This window comes from Anabrus simplex, chromosome 2 (assembly GCF_040414725.1).
Source record: "Anabrus simplex isolate iqAnaSimp1 chromosome 2, ASM4041472v1, whole genome shotgun sequence".
NCBI lineage: Eukaryota > Metazoa > Arthropoda > Insecta > Orthoptera > Tettigoniidae > Anabrus > Anabrus simplex.
Genome location: NC_090266.1, coordinates 325,038,383 through 325,061,820, shown reverse-complemented (window position 1 = coordinate 325,061,820; position 23,438 = coordinate 325,038,383). Strand labels below are relative to the sequence as shown.

Genomic DNA, 23,438 nt, shown 5'->3' with positions numbered 1-23,438 from the left:
TATGCTGGGTTCAGTGTAATATTATTATTACAGCATAATTTTTAAGTTCTTTGTATATGTATGCTGGCTTTTTAATCGCAGGGAAACAAAACAATAATGTAGAAATGAATTGTCAAACAATCCCATGGACAGTAAACACTTGCACAAACCGATTTAAAAGCATCTTAAATGTCCCATCACTGAGCAAGTTGGCCGTACGATTAGGGTCGCGCAGCTATGAGCTTGCATTCAGGAGATAGCGAGTTCGAACCCTACTGTCAGCATCCCTGAAGATGGTTTTCTGAGGTTTCCCATTTTCACACCAAGCAAATTCTGGGGATGTACCTAAATTAACGCCATGGCTGCTTCCTTCCCATTCCTAGCTCTCTCCTATCCCATCGTCGCCATACGACCTATGTGTGTCAGCACGACATAAAGTAAATTGTATAAATAAATAAAAAAATAAAATAAAAAAAGGAGTCTCATAACTAGAGCCTTGCGCCGATATACAAAATATTATCCGCACCCGCACTTCCTTCATCTGCATCCGAGAATTGATATCCGCGGGTATTGTCAATATTCAACTACAGTATATTACACCCAAGATGTTGAAACGGATAGATCTGTTAACATAACACAATTGACCTGACACCTGGCACCGATGTTTTGACCTTTGTTCCGCCCTTCAATTAATTGCAGGCAGGAGCCTTCTCCTATACTACTGTCATGGGTCACCTAACCACAAGTAAAAATAAGAATATACCTGAGTGAAAATTAATAACATTATTTAGAAATTATCAGCAACATTATCCGTACTGACATACAATTTGGATCCGCCAATACACTAACTTTCCAGATATCTGCGGACTGCGGATAAATCCGCTGATATCCGCATCCATGCAGGACTCTACCCATGATAGAAAACAGTCTCACTTAGTGCCAAAAGTCTAATGTTATTTAATGTTGAAAACATTACAGTACAGTTCCATTTCAGGAGAGGCCAAATGTTTTAGGTTTGAGGACTACTTTTTATTTCAGAAACCACAAGTGGGCCTGCTGATATACTAATGCAATAAGACAATCTGACAGCCAGTCCAGGTATGCCTAACTTTTTGTGCAAGTTTCACTTGTTGATGGACATTAAACACTGCAGTAAAAATGGTACACTTAGTTTTGTTCCCAGACACCTGACACATTAAAAACTAAAAACACAATTACTGTCCTGAAAATCATTCATTTGTTATCAGATACTTTGACAACCAGTCCAAGTATGGATCATTTATTAATATATAAGGACGTTTCACCTGTTGAGGGACACTAAACACTGCAGTAAAAAATTGTAAACCTGGATTTGTTTCCAGACACTTGACACGTTTGAAATTAAAAATACCTCCCTTTATTTCCACAAACTCACTTCTTTGTTATCACCTTGACAGATCAGGTATGGCTAATTTCTTAATATTTCAAAGTTATGCTTCTTGATAGGCATTAAACAGTGCAGTAAAAATTACATGCCTAGTTTTGTTTGACAAGACAGTTGATATTTTCCAAAAGATAGCTGATTTGTTTCCAGACACATGTAACAGTAATTCATCAATGAGTTTATCATGTTGCTAATCACATGATGTACTGCAAGTGCTACTCACAAGCAGGAAATCAAGTGAATGTCAGCAACTCTCTTCCTTCCTTATTTATTATGGCAAGTTTCCATTTCCTTACATGGAAATGCCATCAAAGTTCAGAATCTTCTAACTGAAAGAACTCCACAAATCATGTTTAAATTCCAAGTGCAAATCATCCAGATGCATTGCAAAACTCGAAGCTTTTTATTCCTACACTAATCATCCATAAAAATGAAGTTCCTAAAAGCACTCTTCCTCCAATGTAAGGCTCATATCTCAAGCTAATAGGCAACTTGATGTCTTAGGAGTGTAGAGAACAGAAAAAGGGTAGTGCTGACGTTGATTCAGAACTATTTGATAAGATTTTCAGGTATGTGGGAAACAATATGGAAAGGAATGTGATTGTAGCAGGAGATCTCAATTTACCAAATGTCAGTTGGGAAGGTAATGCAAATGACAGGAAGCATGACTAACAAATGGCAAATAAGTTAATAAGGGAACGACAGCTAATTCAGAAAGTGATGGAACTAGAGGAAGAATATTCTGGATGCGGTGCTGGTAAAACCAGATGAGCTCTATAGAAAAAAAGAAGTAATAGACGGTATTAGTGATCACGAAGCTGTTTCTGTCATAGTTAAAAATAAATGTGATAGAAAGGAAAGTCTTACAAGTAGGAATATTAGGCAGTACCTTATGGCTGATAAAATTTGGCATGAGGGAGTTTTTAAAAAGTAACTATGATCGGTGGAAAATGGTAAATAAAAATTTAAACATGCTCTGGGATGGGTTTAAAGAAATTGTTGAGGAATGTGAAAACAGGTTTGTACCTTTAAAAGTGGTAAGGAGTGGTGAAGACCCACTATATTATAACAGAGAAGTAAAGAGACCAAGAAGAAGCCGCAGATTGGAAAGAAACAAGAGATAGAAATGGCTGTGGAAGTAAGGAGAAATTGATGGAACTAACTAGGATATTGAATCTAGCAAAGAAGTCAGCTAAGGATAACATGATGGCAAGCATAATTGGCGGTCATACAAATTTTAGTGAAAAATGGAAGGGTATGTATAGGTACTTTTAGGCAAAAAACAGGTTCCAAGAAGGACATTCTAGAAATCATTAATGAAACACTCCCCTTGGGGAGTGTGTATGCGAGGATTTTCAAAAGGCAGAACTATTCAGTCAGCAGTATGTAAAAATTGTTGGTTACATGGATAATGTCCAGATAGAGGAGGTGACTAATACTAAAGAAGCATTAAAATTTACCTATGACAACGACGACATTTACAATTAGATACAAAATTTGAAAACTAGAAAAGCAGCTGGATTGATAAGATTTCTGGGGATATGGTACTTATTTGGTTATTGTTTGCATGAAGGAGTTATAGCAAATGAATGGAGAGTTGCTATAGTAGCTCCTGTGTACAAAAGAAAAGGGTGATAGACATAAAACTGAAAATTGCAGGCCAGTCAGTTTGTAATGACAGCTTCAACAGCCACTGGTGGTCTTCTATCACACAATTACATTCTCCTTTGGATTATAAAAACTCCCTAATTCCTGGGAGAAGATTTCTGAACCTTCTTAAAAGTATAGCACAACTGAGCCAACGTACATCTGTATGCAAAAGAAGATCTCCACATTCAGCTCCACATTCTTTGAGAAAAGCTCCAAACTCATTGCACAGTATAAATTTCATTCCATATTGACAGTTTTTCAATTACATCAATTTAAATGTAAAACATTCTCCTATTCAATACAATGTACCAATACATTACCTCTATAAAGATGTTGTATCTACATTAACCATACATGTTTCGACCCATTTCATAGTCATCTTCAGAGGAAATTAAGTCTTAAAACGTAAGTTACAATAAAACACTATTTCTGAATGAACAATTTAACATGTGGCATATTAAAACCTTGCAGAAGTGTCCTGGTGACATATTATTGACACATAATTAAAATCAGTCCTGAGATGTAATCTCTTGTCTTCTATATGTATATACAGTGGCGGTCAAAATAATAGAGCCACCTCTATTGACGAGATTAAGAACTAGGATATCTATTAGTTTGCAAAATCACCACGAGTGCCGTGTTGTCAGTCCCTTTTAGACAATATCAGGGAAGACGTCGCTGCTGTCTGTAGTCGTGTGAAAGGAAGCGTTTGAGCTAGACGTTCGAAAAGAGGCATAAAGGTAAGAATCTTATGGGTCAAAATAACAGAGCCGTTTTACAGAAGTCCCGTTCAAATTGACTTTTTGCAGTTGTTTTGGGAGCTAGCGATATTATTTGTCAACAAACCTTCACTCAATATTATTATGTATGTAAACTGACGTTTGGTTTTGTTTACATTCTTCTAGATGGGCACAGCAGAGCATACAAGTGATGATGGTCGTATAGTAATGTTCCGGATGTTCAAAAGTGGGATGATATCCATGAATCAAATAGCCAAAGATTTACACGTTTCGCGAAAACGAGTCCAGAACGCTATTAGACTGGCAAAACAAACAAAGCCGCAGGTGGGGAACAGGGGGCGACCTCGTGTAACTACTCCTCGCGTAGACAGACTCATCACTAGGGAAGTAAAGAAACCCATTTTTGTCACCACCACGACTGAAAGCCATTTTGTTTAGCGACAAAAATGATGTTCGACCATCAACTTCAACGATTCAAAGACGACTGAGATCCGCAAAATTGAATGGGCGCATTGCGAGACAGGAGCCACGTTTCAAAAGCTAATGTTCGGAAAAGGTTGGCCTTCGCCCGGAGAAATGAACACAAACCCAATATTTGGTGGAGGAACATCCTTTGGTCCGATGAATCCAAGTATAACAGGTTTGCCTCAGACGGAAAAGTCTATGTGCGCCGCCCACCAAACCAGGAATTTAATCCCAAGTACACTTTAAAAACTGTGAAATACGGTGGCGGAAGTGCTACGGTATGGGGATGGTTTTCATGGTATGGCCTTGGTCCAATACACCGTATCAACGGCATAATGAACGCAGAAATGTACAACGACATCTTAGCAAATGTGATGCTGCCATATGCTGAAGAAGAAATGCCGCTGAAATGGAAATTTCAGCACGATAACGATCCAAAGCATACTGCAAGGATCATAAGGCAGTTTTTTCAATATCACCATATCGAAGTATTAGAGTGGCCACCTCAATTCCCTGACGCATCATCCATCGAGAACTTATGGGAGATCGTAGACAAGAGAATTGACCGCTCAAAAGCTACGTCTTTAGATAAACTTTGGGAAGAAATCCAGAGAGCCTTGTATGCGATCAGCAGCGACGAATGCAGGCGTTTAGTCGACTCTATGGGTAAGAGGTGCAGGGAAATCCTAAAAAATAAGGGTTACACCACGAAGTACTAATGCACTCCTATGCAAAAACGACTGTTCCTGTAAATTTCATAAGACTTAGATCAAGTACAAAATATTTGTGTCAATTGGCTCTATTTTTTTGACCCTGTGGTCTGGTATTATTTTGAATATTATTGATTAGTTTCAGCTGTGTTATCTATATAACTGACTGTGGTACAATGTGACTGTTGTAATGGTTCCTGTACAACGTACAATTTTGTTTCCATCATAGTACAAACATGTCTAGTAATAAATTTGCACTTTATTCTAAACCTTGGCCAGGTGGCTCTATTATTTTGACCACCACTGTATATAGGCCTATATAAAAACCTGGTGTGCAGATTAAAATTACTCCAGTTGTGAGCTGACTTTCATCATAACTTGATGTTATTGCTGTCAATGATATAATACTGTTTTTGTTGCTAGCGGCTTTACGTCACACCGACACAGATAGGTCTTATGGCGATGATGGAATAGGAAAGGCCTAGGAGTTGAAAGGAAGTGACCGTGGCCTTAATTAAGGTACAGCCCCAGCATTTGCCTGGTGTGAAAATAGGAAACCATGGAAAACCATCTTCAGGGCTGCCGACAGTGGCATTCAAACCCACTATCTCCCGGATGCAAGCTCACATCCGTGTGCCCCTAACAGCATGGCCAACTTGCCCGGTGATATACTATATTAGGAACTAGGTGTGTGTGTGTGTGTAAGTTCTTGCCGGTTTTTGTGGTAAAGAGAACACGTAATTTTCAAGGAATAATTTTTTTGTTTATTCAAAATATCGGCCATCGGCTTCTACACACTTCACCCATCTTTCAGGTAAGTTATGAATACCTTGCCAGAAAAACTGCTCGTCTTTTGCGGCAAACCATTCGTTGAGCCATTTTGCAACTTCCTCGAAATTGCTGAAGTGCTGCTCTGCGAGCGCGTACCCCATTGATGCAAAGAGGTTATAGGCAGACGGCGCCAGGTCGGGGTCAGGGGAGTACAGCAGGTGCAGATGGATGCCCCATTCAAGAGATTTCAAGGTGTCTTTCATTGGTTTTGCTGTGTGAGACGGAACGTTGACCATGTCTAGCATGTTCTAATCGATGGAGCATGTTCACCATATGTTTCTACCAGCAAACAATAACAGCATGATCACTGTACGACACAACACAGATGCTAGTGTTTGGTGGACTCAGCTTGTGTGTGTTCGTAATTCATACACTGCGTACTGTTCACTGGCACCATCTCTTAGAGAAACCAGAAAAGACTTATGCATACACCTGGTATAGTTTTGTGCTGTTGGTATCATCTGAAGAGCCATCAAACAGGTGTTCTATGTTATCCGCAATGGAAATGATCCAGTTCAAAGTATATATTGAAATTGTATGTATAGGAGGACCTAAAATCATTAATAAAAAAGACTTTTCTTATCTGACAATTACGAAAAAGCAAGACTTACAACTATGAATCCAAGACTACCTACAGCAAAAGTGATGCCTAGAATCCATAAAGATAATATCCCTATACGACCCACCATCCATTTTAGAGGTAGCCCCATATGTAAAATATCCTAATACATCCAGAGATTCCTAAAAACACATTATCAGTTATAAGCAAATACTTCAGTTAAGAATTCTGTTGAATTATGCAATAAAATAAAAAAATATAAATAATCCAAGAAACATGGTTCATGGTGTGGGTCACCGTAGTCACATCCTAGTTTGTGAACCTTGGGCAACGGCTGAGTGGCCTAGCAAGTGGTCCTGAGAGTCGGGATACCAGTTGCTAGGGAATGGAAGTGGGCATCTCGGACATATTTTGAGTCATGGCCTTCTTTGTGCTTAGGCGGCTCTAGGGCTATAGAATCCACTGGTGGTCCCTAACCCGTTAGAGGAGAGATTCTCACTTGGACTATGTGTAAGTAGCGTGGCATCCTGCTTCATGAATTTATCGAGCTCAGAATATTTTAAGCAAGCCTCGGACCTATGGGAGTAATGGAGTTCCACTCCCATTTGACAGGTGAGGGCCTCCTTGGGAACAACCTGGCAAACGAAATGGAATTCAATGGGTAGCTATCAATATTAATGGGGCTTATGGAAGAAAGAAAGTAGAACTGGCAGAGTCAGCAAAGGGGATGCATCTGGATGTGCTAGGAGTAAGTGATATTCGGGTAAGGGCAGATAGCGAGGAAGAGATTGGAGATTATAAAGTGTACTTGATGGGTGTTAAAAAGGTAAGGGCAGAACCTGAGGTAGGGCTGTTCATCAAGGAATACTATTGCACGCATCACAGTTTCTGTAAGGCACGCAAACAAACTTATGATCTAGGTAGATTTGGCAGTTGAAGGAATTAGGACGAGAATTGTCTCGGTGTATTCACATTGTGAGGGTGCAGATGAGGATGAATTTGACAAGTTTTATGAAGCACTGAGTAACATCATAGTCAGGGTCAACAGCAAAGATAGGATAGTGCTAATGGGTGATTTCAATACGAGAGCTGGAAATAGAACTAAAGGATATGAAAGGGTGATTGGTAAATGTGCAGAAGATATGGAAGCTAACAGGAATGGGAAGCATCTGCTGGACTTCTGTGGTAGTATGGATTTAGCAGTTACGAATAAGGCTATTCACCGCTACAAGTGGAAGGGTAGGGGTACCAGATCCATAATAGACTATATCTTAACCGACTTCGAATTCTGCAAATCTGTTAGGAATGTACGGGTTTTCCGAGCATTTTTTGATGATACAGACCACTATCTGATCTGTAGTGAACTATGTATCTCTACGCCTAGGATGGAGAAAGTGAAATCTGTCCGCAAATTAATAAGGGTAGAAAATCTCCAGGATGAGGAAGTTAGACAGAAGTATAATGGATATGAATAGTGAGAAGTTCCGAACAGTGGACAGTGTCGTAAATATAAGGTGACCATAACCACTTTTGAATGAACACAACTGTATAAACTTTTAACCTAATGTTTCAACCATACAGTTGGAGAAGTTCCAATACGCTGTGGTCAATTTCTAGTCAATGTGAACACATTTGCATAAACTTTCATCCATACAGTAGGAGAAATTTCCATTACCCTTTTAACAATTTCTAGTCATTGTAAGATAATTTCAATTGCTTCCGTGTACACATTGTAAACTATGTAAATATCACCTAAACCACAACTTTTTGTAAAAAAGTTTTTTTAGCATAAGACCATTGTATTTAGTTTTAAGTTCTAATGTTTAATAGATTTAAGGCTTGACCTTAAGATTATTATTAGGCTGAAGATGATCAAAACTAAGGCGAATCATGTTCCTAATTAGTGTTTGTAATTCATGTAGGATTTAATCACTACAGAATATAATTGTATTGAATAGGTAGACACAGTACATTTATTCTTGAAATAATTTTATTTATAGTTATATTTTGTGACTGGTTCGAAACCATCTTTGTTCCATTTGTCAGAAACATTCCAGGAAGGAAAGTGTTAATCGGTGACAATCACAGCAGTCAAGATGTTCTGAAACTGGCACAAGATAACAATATTTCATTCACATGTCTGCCAGCAAATGGGACTCACTTGCTGCAGCCACTTGATGTTGCCTTTTATGGACCATTAAAGCGCCACTGGCAAAATGTATTGGACACTTGGAAGTCATCTGCATGGAAGAAATCGCAAACACTCAGTAAAGATCAATTTCCACGATTGCTTGTTCAACTTTACAAGAAGCTATATCCAACTCAACCTGAAACTAGTGAAAATCTAATTTCCGGTTTCAACAAATGTGCAATACAACCTCTCAATGCCAATAAAGTACTAATGCGCTTGCCGGATGGAATTCAAGATCTGTTCTCCAACAATTCTGAAAATGGAGAAATACACTCTCCCCCACATACTGTGTCACAGATAGTGCTGAACATGCTGAAGAAATTGAGAAATGCTGATGAACCAATGAAAACACAGAGGAAGAAAGGAACTAATGTTGTGGCTGGGAGGAGTATCAGTGGTGAAGATGTATTACCAGGCAAAACCACCCTAGAAAAATAAGACTCTGTGCAAGAAGATGACTCTTCTAGTACGAGTGTTGATGAGGAACAAGAGAGACAGCTCCTAGAACTCAGTTATTAGGATTGTGGACAACAGGAAATCTGTGATGATCCAGATACACATTCTGAAAGAGACTCTTCAGATGCTACCAATATTCCAGAAAGAGGATATTTCTGTTTAGTTCGTTTCCATGCAAGAAAAGCTGTGAAGCACTATGTTGGGAAAATTCTAAATATCAGTAATGGTAACAGTGGAGTAATTTATGATTTAGCTTTTCTTTGTCACAGTCATAAAGCTGATTTCAAATTTTATTGGCCTAATTTACCAGATGAAGGAATTGCCAGTAAGGAAGACATTGTAAAGTTTCTGCGTGCTCCAGATATTGACAGGAGGGGTTGTTTTTTTTTTTTGGTATTTAATCTTAAATGGAGTATTATTCAATCACCATTTCCATTTAAAAACAATCTTGTTGATCAAAGTTACCCTCAAGGAGTTTACATTTGAACTGCAATAAAAAAAATGTTTGTTCAAAGATACCCCAATTGCAGGGTAACTTTGAACACTGCCTTTTATTTTTATTACAGTATATATAATAAATACCGATACGATAAATTTTGAGATGCATAATCATTTGAGGGCGCTAGTACCCCTATCTGGCTGCACTGATCCATTTAAAATAATTAAGAATATTTGACGGTTGACACAATAAAGTTTGAAAGTGTTCAAAGTAACAACACAACCACCACTCTTTCACATATTAGGTTTCCTAGTGCAGAGTGAAAACATGCTTTTAAAAAGCAATTCCCAATTTTAATTCATTTCAGATTTTAATAATAGTAAGACAGCAATTAGCTTCAGAAATCCTGAATTAATTCAATTCAAGAGACACTTTTATAAAATTACAACAAACAACATTCGCCTTGGAAGGAGCAAATGAAGAGAACATCCTTGTAAAATATAGAAGAGTGACAAGGAAAAATTACTTTTCGAAAACATCTTATTAGTAGACAAGCAGAATATCATATATCATAGTGATAAGGGCTGGAAACAAAAACATTTTTTATAACATCTGTTCCAATGAATAGACATAGTTTAAGTAAATCCATTTCCCTCCCATTTCACCACCCCATTCAACCATCCACATTGATTTTAATTCATTTCGATTTTTGAAATTCACATAGATTTTAAGTAAAACAAGGTACTTATTAAGATGTTTTTAAGAAGATGAATACCTTGTAATTTCACCTAAGCATTGTAATGCAGCTGAAGATGTTCAAAATGGAATGAAACATGTACTGTGTATGATTGATTGATTTGCTTAATGCAAATAAAAGTACCAAAAAGCTGGAAATTTACTCTTATTGATTTATTGTATGTGGTATGTTCCGAGCTGTCAGTGGAGTGATGGCGTGGAATGACATTAGTAGACAATTAAATTTGAGTGGTATCTTTAAAAGTAGGAATGATCAACAATATGGAGATAAAGTTGGAATTCAGGAGGACATATTTAGGCAAACATTCGGTTATAGGCAGGGGAGTATGGGATTGGAATAACTTACCAAGGAAGGTGTTCAATAAAAATTTCCAATTTCTTTGCAATCATTTAAAAATAGGCTAGCAAAACAACAGATAAAGAATCTTCCACCTGGGCGACTGCCCTAGATGCAGATCAGTAGTGACTGATTGAACTTGTTATGGGATCAGTAGAGCTATAAACAAGCCTAATTTCTTGCTACACCTGCTCCCTACTATTTTGAAACTTATTAGTTGAGATATGTGCTACTTACGATCACTTTGATATCTAGTACTTCTGGCAAGTTGACAATATTTATTTAGAATGTTAGTATTCTACTAACATAGTAATGAAAAAGTATCTATCTCATCTGTAATGGTAATAAAAAAACAAACTCTGATCAACACCCATTCACAAGTGAAATTCATGGGGAAAATCTCTAGATCCTTTAAGATTAAGACTGGTTTTCATCAAGGAGATTGGCTCTCGTCTATTCCTTTCAAGTGTGTTCTTGAAAAGGTCATCCATGAGTGCAGGAGAAGTCTGCTAAATAATGGTATTAGGCTGAGTGCTGTATCCAAAGCAGCGAAAACTGACTGCCTTGCTTTTAGAGATGATGCCACATGACCCCAACATCACCTGCCTCCAGGTTGAAGCATTACAAGAAGCATCAGAAGTTGTACGTCTCCAGATATCTTCTGAAAAACCTGAAGTAATGATATCTGACTCTCATAACACCTCACCATTTCTCAATACCAAATATGGAAAAATCAAAAGTTGTGTTCATTTTAAGTACCTTGGAGAGATCATTTCCTTTAATGCAAATGAACGAAGCTCTCAAATATCAGGCCAAATGTATGGAAACAGCTTTAAACCTTTGCAAACCCACTTATCAGTCCAGATCGACCTCATGGCAAACCATATACCATCACTATCATTCTATCTTCAGACTCCATGGCTAAATAGTTAGCATGCTAGCCTTTGACCCCGGGGGTCCCCAGGTTTGATTTACCACCTAGTCAGGGATTTTAACCTTCACATTGGTTAATTCCAATGGCTTGGGGGCTAGGTGTGTGCACCATCTTTAGCATTAGATTCTATCACAGTTATGGCCTCATTCTCACAGATGCACAGGTCACCTATACAGTGTCAACTCGAAAGACCTGCACCAGGACTCTTCGGGGGCCTCATGCCATAAAATCAATCAATCAATCAATCAATCAATCAATCAATCAATCAATCAATCAATCAATGATCTGGATTTAGGGCTGTCACCTAGGTGGGAGATTCTCTATCAGTCGTTTACCTACCCTTTTCTTAAATGTTTTCCATGGAACTTGGAAATTTATCAAACATTTCCCTCGATAAAGTATTCCAATCCCTTATTCCTTACACTATAAATGGCTATTTACCAAAATTTGGCCTATTGAATTCCAACTTTATCTTCATATTGTGATTTTTTGTCTACTAATGTCATTCCAAGTTATTTCTTCACTGACAGCTCAGAACATACCAGTTAGTCAAGCAGCTTGTCTCCTTACTCCCAAGTCTTTCCAGCCTAAAGTTTGCAATATTTTCCTAACACTACTCATTTGTTAGAAATCACCAGGAAAAAATCGAGCTGGTTTCCTTTCGACGTTTTCCAGTTTTTGTATCAAATAATCATAGTGTGGGTCCGATACACTGGAACCATACTCCAATTGAGGTCTTACCACAGACTTATACTCACTCTGCTTTAAATCCTTACTGAACATAAACATCTACAGCCTGTTTCCAGTCATTCGACCAGATCGCGAATGAAATGAATTAAGCCACCATCTAGTGGTGACGATTTACATCCTTACTACAACCCTTAAATACCCTCACAACCATGTGAAGAGATCTGTATCATCTCTTCACAACCTCGTTAATGTGATTACCCCAATGAAGATCATTCCTTATATTAATGCCTAAGTAATTACAGTGATTCCCATGAGGTACTATCACCCTATCAACACAGTAATTAAAACTGAGAGGACTTTTCCTCATAGTGAAATTTACATCCTGACTTTCTATCCCATTTACCATTATGCCATTGTCTGCTGTCCATCAGTAGTATGTCTACAGTAGTATGCCCTGAAGTCTTATACGCTGCTGAACGCTTGGCTCTCACTCACCACAGTGAGATGCAGAGAGTCCAAATGAAAGAGAGGAAATTACGAAGAAAGATCCTCAGCCTATGCCAAAATTCTGAGGGTGAATATTGCCTGAGGTCAAATGCAGAACAGAACTCTAAATCTGTGAAGCTTTCATTTGTTATGAAGAAGTGCCATCTTATATTTCACGGTGATTTGTCTCAAATGCGTAACACCAGAATATTTCAAAGAATTCCTGATCTTCTCATGAATTCAAAATGTATCACTCCATGGACAACACACTAGTTCCGGGAAGAAGTAAGTTCAGGACCTGGGTACACAGGTTAAAGGATCTTCCGGAAAGAGTGGTAAAAGTGACCCAAATGTAAATAACTGCATTCCCCATCAAGGTGAAGAAGTGCTGAATAATAATAATAATAATAATAATAATAATAATAATAATAATAATAATAATAATAATAATAATAATAATAATAATAATTCAGGCCCCTTAAAACATGAATCTTCCTCCTCCTTAGTAACAATACTACTTTTTTTTTTTTTTTTTTTTTTTACAACTTGCTTGACATCCCACCGACACAAATAGTTCTTACGGCGACAATGGGATAGGAAACACCTAGGTGTGGAAAGGAAACGGCTGTGGCCTTAATTAAGGTACAACATTTGCCTGGTGGAAAATGCAAAACCATGGAAAACAATAATTCTTTAATGTCAATTCTGATTGCTAACAGTTTTAAGAGATGCTGGAGTATCAAGAGCCAACATTTAAACACTCTTAAATGTCACCAATCTCAGACACACTATCTTGGAAACAGAAAGCCTATTAATAACTGTCTTTGTAGCAATAAAAAGTATACATCAGATGTGTGAAAACAAATACTTACTGTGCAACCCAATGGTTGGTATTAATGTTGAAAGATGTTATATAGTGGCCGAACTTGGAAGCACCCTCAAACACACGAAGTTTTACATTAGCACAACCATCCCATAAAGCTTCTCCCTCTTTTGATTTACCATTATATGTCAGACCTGAAAACAAGAAATGGAAATTTTTATATTCAGGAAATGGCAGAATGGCTTATCTCAATGGTTTTTGTACCAGGCATAAACACTCATAATTAACTTGTCTATATTTTGCTACTGAAGTTCCTGTTGCATTACTGATTTCGTGTTTCCTCAACATTAACATTTTTGCCATATTTCTTCTTTTCATTGCACAAACTCATAAATAATACAGAGTGCTGAAGAACTATACTTTCATCTATTTAAAATGTTCACTTTTAAACTGGAATAATTGTTCTGAACTTCCTTGTTGTAGTAAAATAATGGAAATGTAATGCAATGTGAACCTTGAGCTTGATTGACAAGCCTCAAACTAACAACAGGGAAACAGAAAACAACAAAACTATGCTTGAAGTAGTTCACTCTCATCAGGTCAGGGCTTGCTCTTGAAGGAAATGTATGGGCTGATATTTGCATTGGTAGATAATAAGGGTACTAGAATATTTCTGAATCACTACAAATGCCAAATGACAATCTTTGAAATCACTACCAGTTTCTTTCCTTTAGTGGCACATACCGAGTACGTAAAACTGAAAATGACATTTCTTGGTGTCGATAAACAGCCAACTCCAACTATGTAATTATGTAATTCCACACACAGCAATACAAACTGGTACACAAGCAACTGCTAGGCCAATGACCACTTTCAATTCATAAATGAGCAGAATGGGACATACAGTAGTATCCCAGAGCAGAACAAATGTTTTAAAACCACCTCTTTTTCACAGCCATCCTAACCATAATAAAAAATAAAAAAATTGAACCCACGGCGCAAGAGCCCATTAAGGCCTCGCCCAGCCAAAATGACTGCTAGCTAGCAAGATAGCCTGCAAATACTGAAATGCAACGTGATCAGCTTGACAACATCCTCAACCATACCGGTTGGCTATCTTGACAGAGTCCACTGCTTCTCATAGCAGACAGCTCCTAAATTGGTCTCATGAGGCAAAGCAAACCCTGTTCCAGCCTTCAGTCCACAATTAAAATCCCTAGACTGGCCATGAATCAAAACCCAGGCCTCCAAGTAAGAGGTAGACACACTATCTCTACATCACGGGATTGACTCCTAACCAAAGTCTCCACTGTATTTGGAAGGAATCACTTTCTAGGCTTGTACGAAATAGTCAGATTAATAATACCAATATAATGGTCCGTTACTGGACATCATAAATTTTCCAGTTAACTCATTCTTGGTTGCCTGCATTTCGCCCTCGTGTGCTAAGTTGGGCTCGTCAGTTGGGACTTAGCACACCTCCCAAGACGCAAGGCTAGTGCATACCGTGGAGGCCACTGCATAGGCTACCTGAAGCCACCAGCACTGCCAATGCACTATGAGACCTATGTCAGATTAGGTTTGGACCTTCACAAAGAGCAGATCTCAAGAAAATGCTGGATGCAGTTTCCAATGAAACGGTGACAACTACAAACCCAATTCAACCATGGCCAACAAGCCTGGACTGGAAAATATTTTTTTCTGTATTCGAGGTGTTCGCTGTGAAATTCTATGTTGTTATCATAGCTGCCATTTCCAGCAATCATTACAGTCTTTAGAATATTCCCAAATATGCTGACTAGCTAAATCAATTACCTATATACAAAGTCGAATCAAATTATTATGACGACCTGGTAGAAGTGCCTTCTGCAGCACGTAGCGCATGATGTATGTGGGCTGGTGAAGTGGGTATATAATGCGATCCACAGGTGGGCTGTACACATTGCACTTCCGGCTGTCATGGGTAAGGGGAGTGATTTAACCGAGTAGCAAAAAAGGATGATCACTGACTTTCGGGCCAAGTGGGGCAGCATTTTTGAAACAATGACATCTGTCAACTGTTCATGTGCCTCTGTATTAAAGGTTTACTGTGAGTGGATGAATGGCATCACTGTAAATAACCATCATGGAAACTACGGAGCTACACACACCATTGATGTCTGAGGTGAATGTCGACTATGATGCTGTATGAAGGCCAACCGACGGGCTACAGTGGAACAGCTCACCATCCAAATGAACTATGGGGCTTTCAGACATGTTTCTACCACAATGGTTCAGTGAACCCTTCTGGGAATGGGGCCCTGTACATGAAGGGTGACTGCACCCATGCTAACACAGGTGCATCAACAAAAACAATTGGAATTTGACAGTATAACGACTGGACCAGTACCAATTGGTGACAGGTAGCTTTCTCCGACAAGTCATGTTTTCAGCTGCATAGAATAGATGGACGTCAGCGTCTCCAATGAGAAATGCCAAAGAATAAACCCCCTTCAACCATTGCTGGATGAACACTAGGCGGTGGGGGCAGTGTCATGGTTGGGGGATGTTCTTGTGATATTCTCTAGATCCCAGCATATGTGTGGAAGGCACTCTTTATTGATCTGGTTATGAATCTATCCTTAGAAATCACATCCACTCGTACATGATGATTGTCTTTCCTGTTACTTCTTACAATTTGTTTTACATCGCACCAACACAGATAGGTCTTATAACGAAGATGGGATAGGAAAGGTTTAGGAGCGGGAAGGAAGTGGCCATGGCCTTAATTATAGTCCCTAACGGCACGGCCAACTCGCTCGGATGTCTTTCCTAGGAAAGATGTGTTCTTTCATCATGGTATATAATGCGACCAAGGATTTAACCTGCTGGAAGTACCATCTGTAGCACGTAGCCCATGATGTATGCCCCATGATGTGCGCTGGTGAAGTAGGTATATAGTGCGACCTATGCCACATAACTAAAAGTGTCTGCAGAGCACGATCAAGAATTCAAAGTTCTTCCCTGGCCCCACAAACAAACTCAATTTCAATCGAACTGAACCTCTGTGGGACCATCTCAATCATCATGTTCCCCATCTGTCTCCTCTGCCACGCACCCTTCAACAGCTGTGGGATACACTACAGACAACATGGATCGAGATATCCGTGGAGACCTATCAGCACCTGACTGAGTCACTGCCAGCATGTCTAGCTGTTGTCCATGTTGTGAAGGACCTATTATCTGTATGATTCATATACACACTCTATAAGTTCCATTAGATGTACACACACAATCTTCATCCTAAACCACATGATGCATTCTCATGTACAAAACTAAAACTAAAAATTTATGCCTCAAGTAGTCGTTAAGCAAGATGGTGTTGAACACTGCTGCACATCATCATAATTAAAGAAAGCTGAATAACAGTGAATAAGTCTGTTCAAGGAGTCACATGTGCCACTCAAGGAAAGATAAAGCTAGAGCAATGACAGATCGCCAAAGATGTGTGGCTTGCAAAAACGACACTGATGCGAGAAAAACAGTTGAAAAAAAGGGTTTCTGACAGAAGAAACAGGATCTGGTTTGCAGACCTTGGTGAGAAATTAGACAAATGAAGGCAAGCAGCAAAGCAAAGCCTTCTCTATACAGGCTACGGAGGCCCTTGGAGGAGTGAAAGGTAAAGGCTTTCACTTCTTAATCTCGGCACGAAGTGGAATAGAGTAGTTAGCCCTACTCCCAACCGCCTTTGCCCCAAGAATTAACCTGATGCACATTTTTTATGTAGGCTGAGTGAGCCTCAGGACAAGATACAGTACTGCTGCAGAAGTGGAAATCTTGTTTCTTAAATTTTTGATTTCCTCTAGAGAAACTAAACCCACGTCCTACTGGGTGAACTGAGAAGGCTCTTACCAACTCAGCTACGCAGCCCCTGAAGGCAAGCGAGATATCTACCAGTCCATCAAATCGAGACAGTGTACAGGAGAAGACATTTAACATTCTTGCAGTATTAATGATGAAAATGCTTGTGGAGGCCACTTCACAAAAATTTTGACTACAGAATTCTTCTGCCGAATGTATTAGTTACTCACCAATTCAAGTTCTACTATTTTACTCTACTCTTCTTTTGACACAGAAAATTTCAATATATTACAATTGCTGATATAATCAACATTTGACAAACTTGTTGCTCAGAACAGATTTTAATTAAAAATGCTATTGCTATTTGTTTTACATCGCACCAACACAGACAGATCTTATGGCGATGATGGGACAGGCAAGGCCTTAGGAATGGGAAGGAATAGGCCGTGGCTTTAATTAAAGTACACTTGCCTTGTGTGAAAATGGGAAACGACGGAAAACCATTTTCAGGGCTGCCGACAGTGGGGTTCGAACCCAGTATCTCCCGGATGCAAGCTCACAGCTGCGCACTCCTAACCGCACGGCCAACTAGCCCGGTTTAATTAAAAAGAAATTAATTATTGTTCTAGTCAGTGTGATCGCACTTAAAGCAGAACTCAGCATGATCATACTTAAAGAAGAAAAAGAACATTATATACAAATTCTGGAAGAAGAGAGGTTCTCCCATCTGAACACATATCACAGAACTTCTGAGTATATATTATAAACCAAGCCGAGTAGCTCAAGTGGTAGAATGTTGGTTTTCTCAGTTGGCAGGTTTGATATCAGCTCAGTCCAATGATATCAAGATCTATGTACAAGGATCTGGGTTCCAGGGACGTTCTCAACTCATTAGTCAAATGTTACCCAATTGCAACAGTCAAGTTTTAGGGAGGAAGGGGGTCTGAGATTGCTCTTGGTAAACTGTCAGAGTATAGTAAATAAACAATTAAAATTTGGTACATTGATGGAATCTTATGAGACTGATGTGGTGATAGGAGTGGAATCGTGGTTGAGAGAAGGGGTGGGTAATACAAAAGTATTTCCAGAAGAGTATACAGTCTATCGTAGAGACCGAGGAGATAAAAAGGGAGAGGGGTGTATATTCTGGTGAAGGAAACTTATTGTTCACATGAATGGTTTACTGATGGAAGGGATGAAATATTAGGGATAAAATTAGTTTGTGATAATATGAAGGAGGTGGGAATTATAGGAACATATAGGCCTGGAAGAGAGGAAAGAGACATGGAAATATTTGAGAAAATAATAGATTATACTCATAAAAACAATAATAATGATATAGTCATAATTGGGGGAGATCTAAACTTGCCTGAAGTTGAATGGAATGGAGCTGCAAGTGAAGCCCATGAACAAAAACTGACAAACAAGTTAATTTGGGAGGGAGGATTTACACAAGCCCATGAACAAAAACTGACAAACAAGTTAATTTGGGAGGGAGGATTTACACAAGTAGTACAAGAATCGACTCATCTCAATAACTTGCTAGATGTATTCTTGGTTAAACCATGGGAAATTGTTGATAAAACTGAGGTAATTGAAGGAATAGGTGACCATAAGGCTGTAATAATGGATGTAGGACTCGTACCAAAAATGCTTAATAAGAGGGTCACAAAGGACAAGAAATTATACAGAAAAACTAAAGTTGATGAATTTGGGACTTACCTTAAAACACAATTGAGTTGTTGGATAAGTGAAGGGAGTAATGTGGATACACTTTGTGCTAAATTTAAAGGAATCATTTGGGAAGGAGAGAAGAGATTTGTACCTGTTAAGAAGGGTAACATGACCTCTGACCCTGTTTATTATACAAGGGAAATAAGAAAATTAAAACGAAAATGTAGAATAGTAAACAGGAAAATCAAAGAGGGTAGGGAGAATAGAGAAACTAGAAAACAGCTAATGAGGGAACTGAATAGAGTGAAAAAGGAAGCAAAAGAGAAATATATGAAAGGCATACTTCAAGAGGGTAATGACCACAAAGGGAAATGAAAAAAGCTGTATTCATATATTAGGAATCAAAAAGGAAAAGGAATCCAAATTCCTACAATGGTGGGAGAAGGGGGTGAACACTATTTAACAGATACTGAGAAAGCAAATCTATTTAGGGCCGGTTCTATCACCTACTGGTAAAGTAGCGCGTAATTTGCCCTCCGCGTAAAAGGATGTTTCTGTTCGACCACCCCTAGGTAGCGCTATCGGCAGCATAAATCGTAGTTACCTGGCGCGTAATTTATCGGCCACTTCGAGGGCCCAATAAGACTTTACCTGCCGGGCAAGTTTTGATAGACTAACATTATTAGCTGTATTTCTGGTGAAATACAACTTAAATTAGCTTAGTATACTGAAAAAAGTATGACACTGTAACAGTGGCCGATATTGTAATGCAGGATCTTGAACATTAATGCTTCCCTTGTGTTGCAACGGTCACAACAGCCTCTCGCATCGGTAGCTTAGGGAACACATTTTATAAGTCAAGCTTTCATAAAGAAACTTTAAAAGGATATAAAATCAAAATCTAATTGGAAATAATTTCAAATGGGCTTTAATTTTCTACTTTTTCAGTTTTCAGACACGAGGTATAACTTAATGTATGTATCCTACCTGTTCAAGTGTTCTCATAGCGCAATGGCTAACACGCTCACTTTGTAATACGAGGTATGCAAGTTTGAGTCTTTATTATGACGAATCTTTTTTTATTTCCATTATTAGTGTTGTGTTAATCTGTATGCCTCTTTTCATACGTTCTTTTGTTAATAATGTATTTCATTGAAATATTTAATCACAATATTATATCTACTAGGAAATTGCTTTATATGTATGCTACGTATAGAAAGTGGTATTATGATTAATAGCACATAGGACTGTCGCCCAGGTAGCAGATTCCATATTAGTTGTTTACATAGTTTCTTGTAAATTATTTCGAAGAAATAGGAAAATATTCCATTCCCGAATTCCTCTTCCTATTAATGAATATTTATCCCGATTAGTTCTTTACATTTACAGTACCTTCCAACTTTATCTTCATAAATGGAAGCATGTGGAACTAAACAAGGTCACAGAACTAGTTGCAAATAGAGCATCGTGGAGATACTTAATCAATTCACAGAAGCCTGAGGATAGAATACTCAAATGCAATCAGTCCGTAAAGAAGATGTGTGTGTTTTATCGGCACACTTTATCTTTGTGCATTTGTGTACGGAGGTGAGGAGTAAGGAGGGAGCTGTCCCGGTACCGGTAGTGCTGCCAACTGAATGAAAATTGAATCGAGAATATGATCGATCGATCGATCGATATGAAGTTTCTAAACCGTTATTATCTTAAGCCAACAACTGTGTCACATACACATTATATAACATTTCTCGATGCGAATCTTGTTCCTAGCATGAATTCTATAGTTTGGCTTTGCTGTGTAAACAACAGTACTAGAACGTAAAGTGTACGCCAGATGCCGCACAACGATGCTTAAGCGATTCATAGTTTGTGTTTCAAACGTTGCCAGTACAAATCTCGAAGATTGCAGAGGTTGACCGATTCAGCACTAGGGTGTAAATGCACCAAGATAAAGTGTGCCGATAATATATAGGCCTACATATATGGAAGCGCGTGAATGAGAGTTAAGAACAACGGCAGGGAACGAAAATACATTTTAAAATGTAAATTAGAAATACGATGAAAACCTGCGTACCTTCTATTACAGAGCGAGCGACTTGATCAATCTACTACGAGAATACTTTTCAAAAACGCTGCCTTACATGACAGGTTATATGGGCGTAAGAAAATGTAATCTCGAGGATTTTAATCCCAATTAGGTATTGATATTGAAGATCATAGATTAAAATCACGAAAGCTTGACATAAATCATTGTCCATAACTCTTAAGACTCCCCTTATTAGGTTTTTTTCGTGATAATCAGCAAATGCAAGCACAGAGAAATAAGACAATCGAAATGAATTTTATGCATCTGACGATAGATAGCACCACATCCTGATTTATAAATTTCACTTTTCCGTATTGATAGTTACCAATTGTCATAAAAGGGAAAGAAAGTTCCACCTGATCAATACTTTTTATTTACCATATTATCACCTGTCTAGGACCGGTTTCGACCTCTTAACAAGGTCATCCTCAGCTACATTAGAATCTTATTTGCATTTTCACCTTATGCCTCATAAAGATCTTTGTGACATACTCTATTGTTTAACAATATTATTTAAAATATTATTTTATACTGTTGCTAAAAAAATTTAAAACATTACATCATAACTGGAATTGTGACAAAACAATCTTATATCTTAATATACACATGTAATTGTAGCGGAATGAATTCGTCTTTAAGCTTATTGAGTGTAAATGTTTACCATAGGCATTTTGTCTATTCAGTTGAAATAAATGTATAGTCATATTTGAGGGAAGCTTTGTTTATATTCGTGAATGTTATAGCAATGAGCTACAAGTAAAATATACTAATTAACTAAAGTTGCGTGTTGATAAAATGTTATATTACATGTTCACATTAAAATGTTAAAGTATGATAATGTACTTAGTAGACTAAATTGTGTGTTGACTTCAATAACATTTTACATATTCACATTAAACTGTTATGAAGTGTGACTAATGTACTTTGTGACACTGAAAGTCTAAAACAGCTGTTGGCCTTAGTTCTTGCATTATATTATGTTGTTGCATTAAAATACTGTACAAATTTGCCTTTTACACAAAACATTAGATATTTGACACGTTGTAAGATATGCTATATATGAATGTCTTTTAAGTCCAAATAGTAAGTGACAGCACTTCCTTATATTTTATAAATGCAAATTCAAATTACAAGCTTTAATATGCAATACTTATACACTTTGTGTATGACTCAACCACTTTTTAATTGACTTGAACATATTCTGGCCTGTCTGATGAGACTGTTGTTCTCCAATTTTCTCACTCTGAATGTCGTAAATGTGGGTGGTTCCTTTACCTTTTTATCAAGTTGGCAAAATCTGTAAGTCGGAATGAATTTAATTAAAATTCTAGTTGAAATGAAACTTTACGTGATATAGTATAATTTCTGAAATAATCTTCTTACTGCTGTGGGGTGAGTTGCTTGGCTGTCTGTCGTGTATTGTATCTCGTACTAATGGTTCTGGTGTTGTCTGTTGTGAGGGGGGCGGAGGGACGAGTGGGTGAAGTTTCAGCGTGTGTGTGGGCGGAGTCAGGCAAGTTCGCTGTCTCCGCTGTAGCTTGTATATGACGGTTGTTTGTTGACTAGTCTGACATAGTCGTTCTTTAATATAGGGATAATCTTATTGTACAAAATATTGGTTTCAGATATTTCATTAATGTTGTAGTTGGGATTTGTTTACTGATCAAATGTTATGTACAATTCTTCATTTATATTAAGTAAAGGACCTTTGGGTTTTGTACTTAATATTTTCAAATCATTACCTATATCCGTGAATTTGTGCCTGTACTCGTGCATGTGCTGTCCTATTGCAGAAAAATGATTATGCTTGATGGCATTAACATGCTCATTATATCTAATCGTGAAATTTCTGCCAGTACGTCCCACATAACTTGTTAGACAGTTGTTGCAATTCATCTGATAGACTCCTGACTGAAGATATTTGTTGTTATCGTTGACTGATTTGGTATTATATATGATGTGTCTATTATTATGTGTAGTTCTAAAAGATATTCTAATATTATGTTTCTTAAGGATATTAGTTAGTGAATATATACTTGTATTATTAAAAGTGAAAGTTACGTAATCTTTCTTAGGTTGTTTTGGTTTCGTCAGTGTAGTTTTGGGTCGTGATTTGAACTTACGAATGATGGAATTAATCATTTCTTTTTTTATAACCATTTTTTTGGGCTATTTCATGAATTAATAGTAATTTATTGTTGAGATCTGTTTTTGACAACGGTATACTAAATGCTCTATGAATCATGCTTTGGTATGCTGCTTTTTATGGGGATTAGGGTGAATGGAATCCATTTTTATAGTACTTATTGTATGAGTGGGTTTGCGGTAAATTTTGATAGTAAGATGTTTTTCATGCCTAGTAATCGTTAGAT

General features: G+C 37.9%; 1 protein-coding gene across 2 annotated transcripts in view; it reads right to left on the bottom strand.

Moving 5' to 3' along the window:
- nes (lysophosphatidylcholine acyltransferase 3 protein nessy) overlaps positions 1-23,438 on the bottom strand; it is a 478,088-nt gene that overhangs the window by 85,820 nt on the left and 368,830 nt on the right. For both annotated transcript variants that reach the window (XM_067140683.2, XM_067140682.2), the window contains one exon: positions 13,519-13,663. In XM_067140683.2, the coding sequence (XP_066996784.2) occupies positions 13,519-13,663 (145 nt within the window). The remainder of the gene's footprint in view (positions 1-13,518; positions 13,664-23,438) is intronic.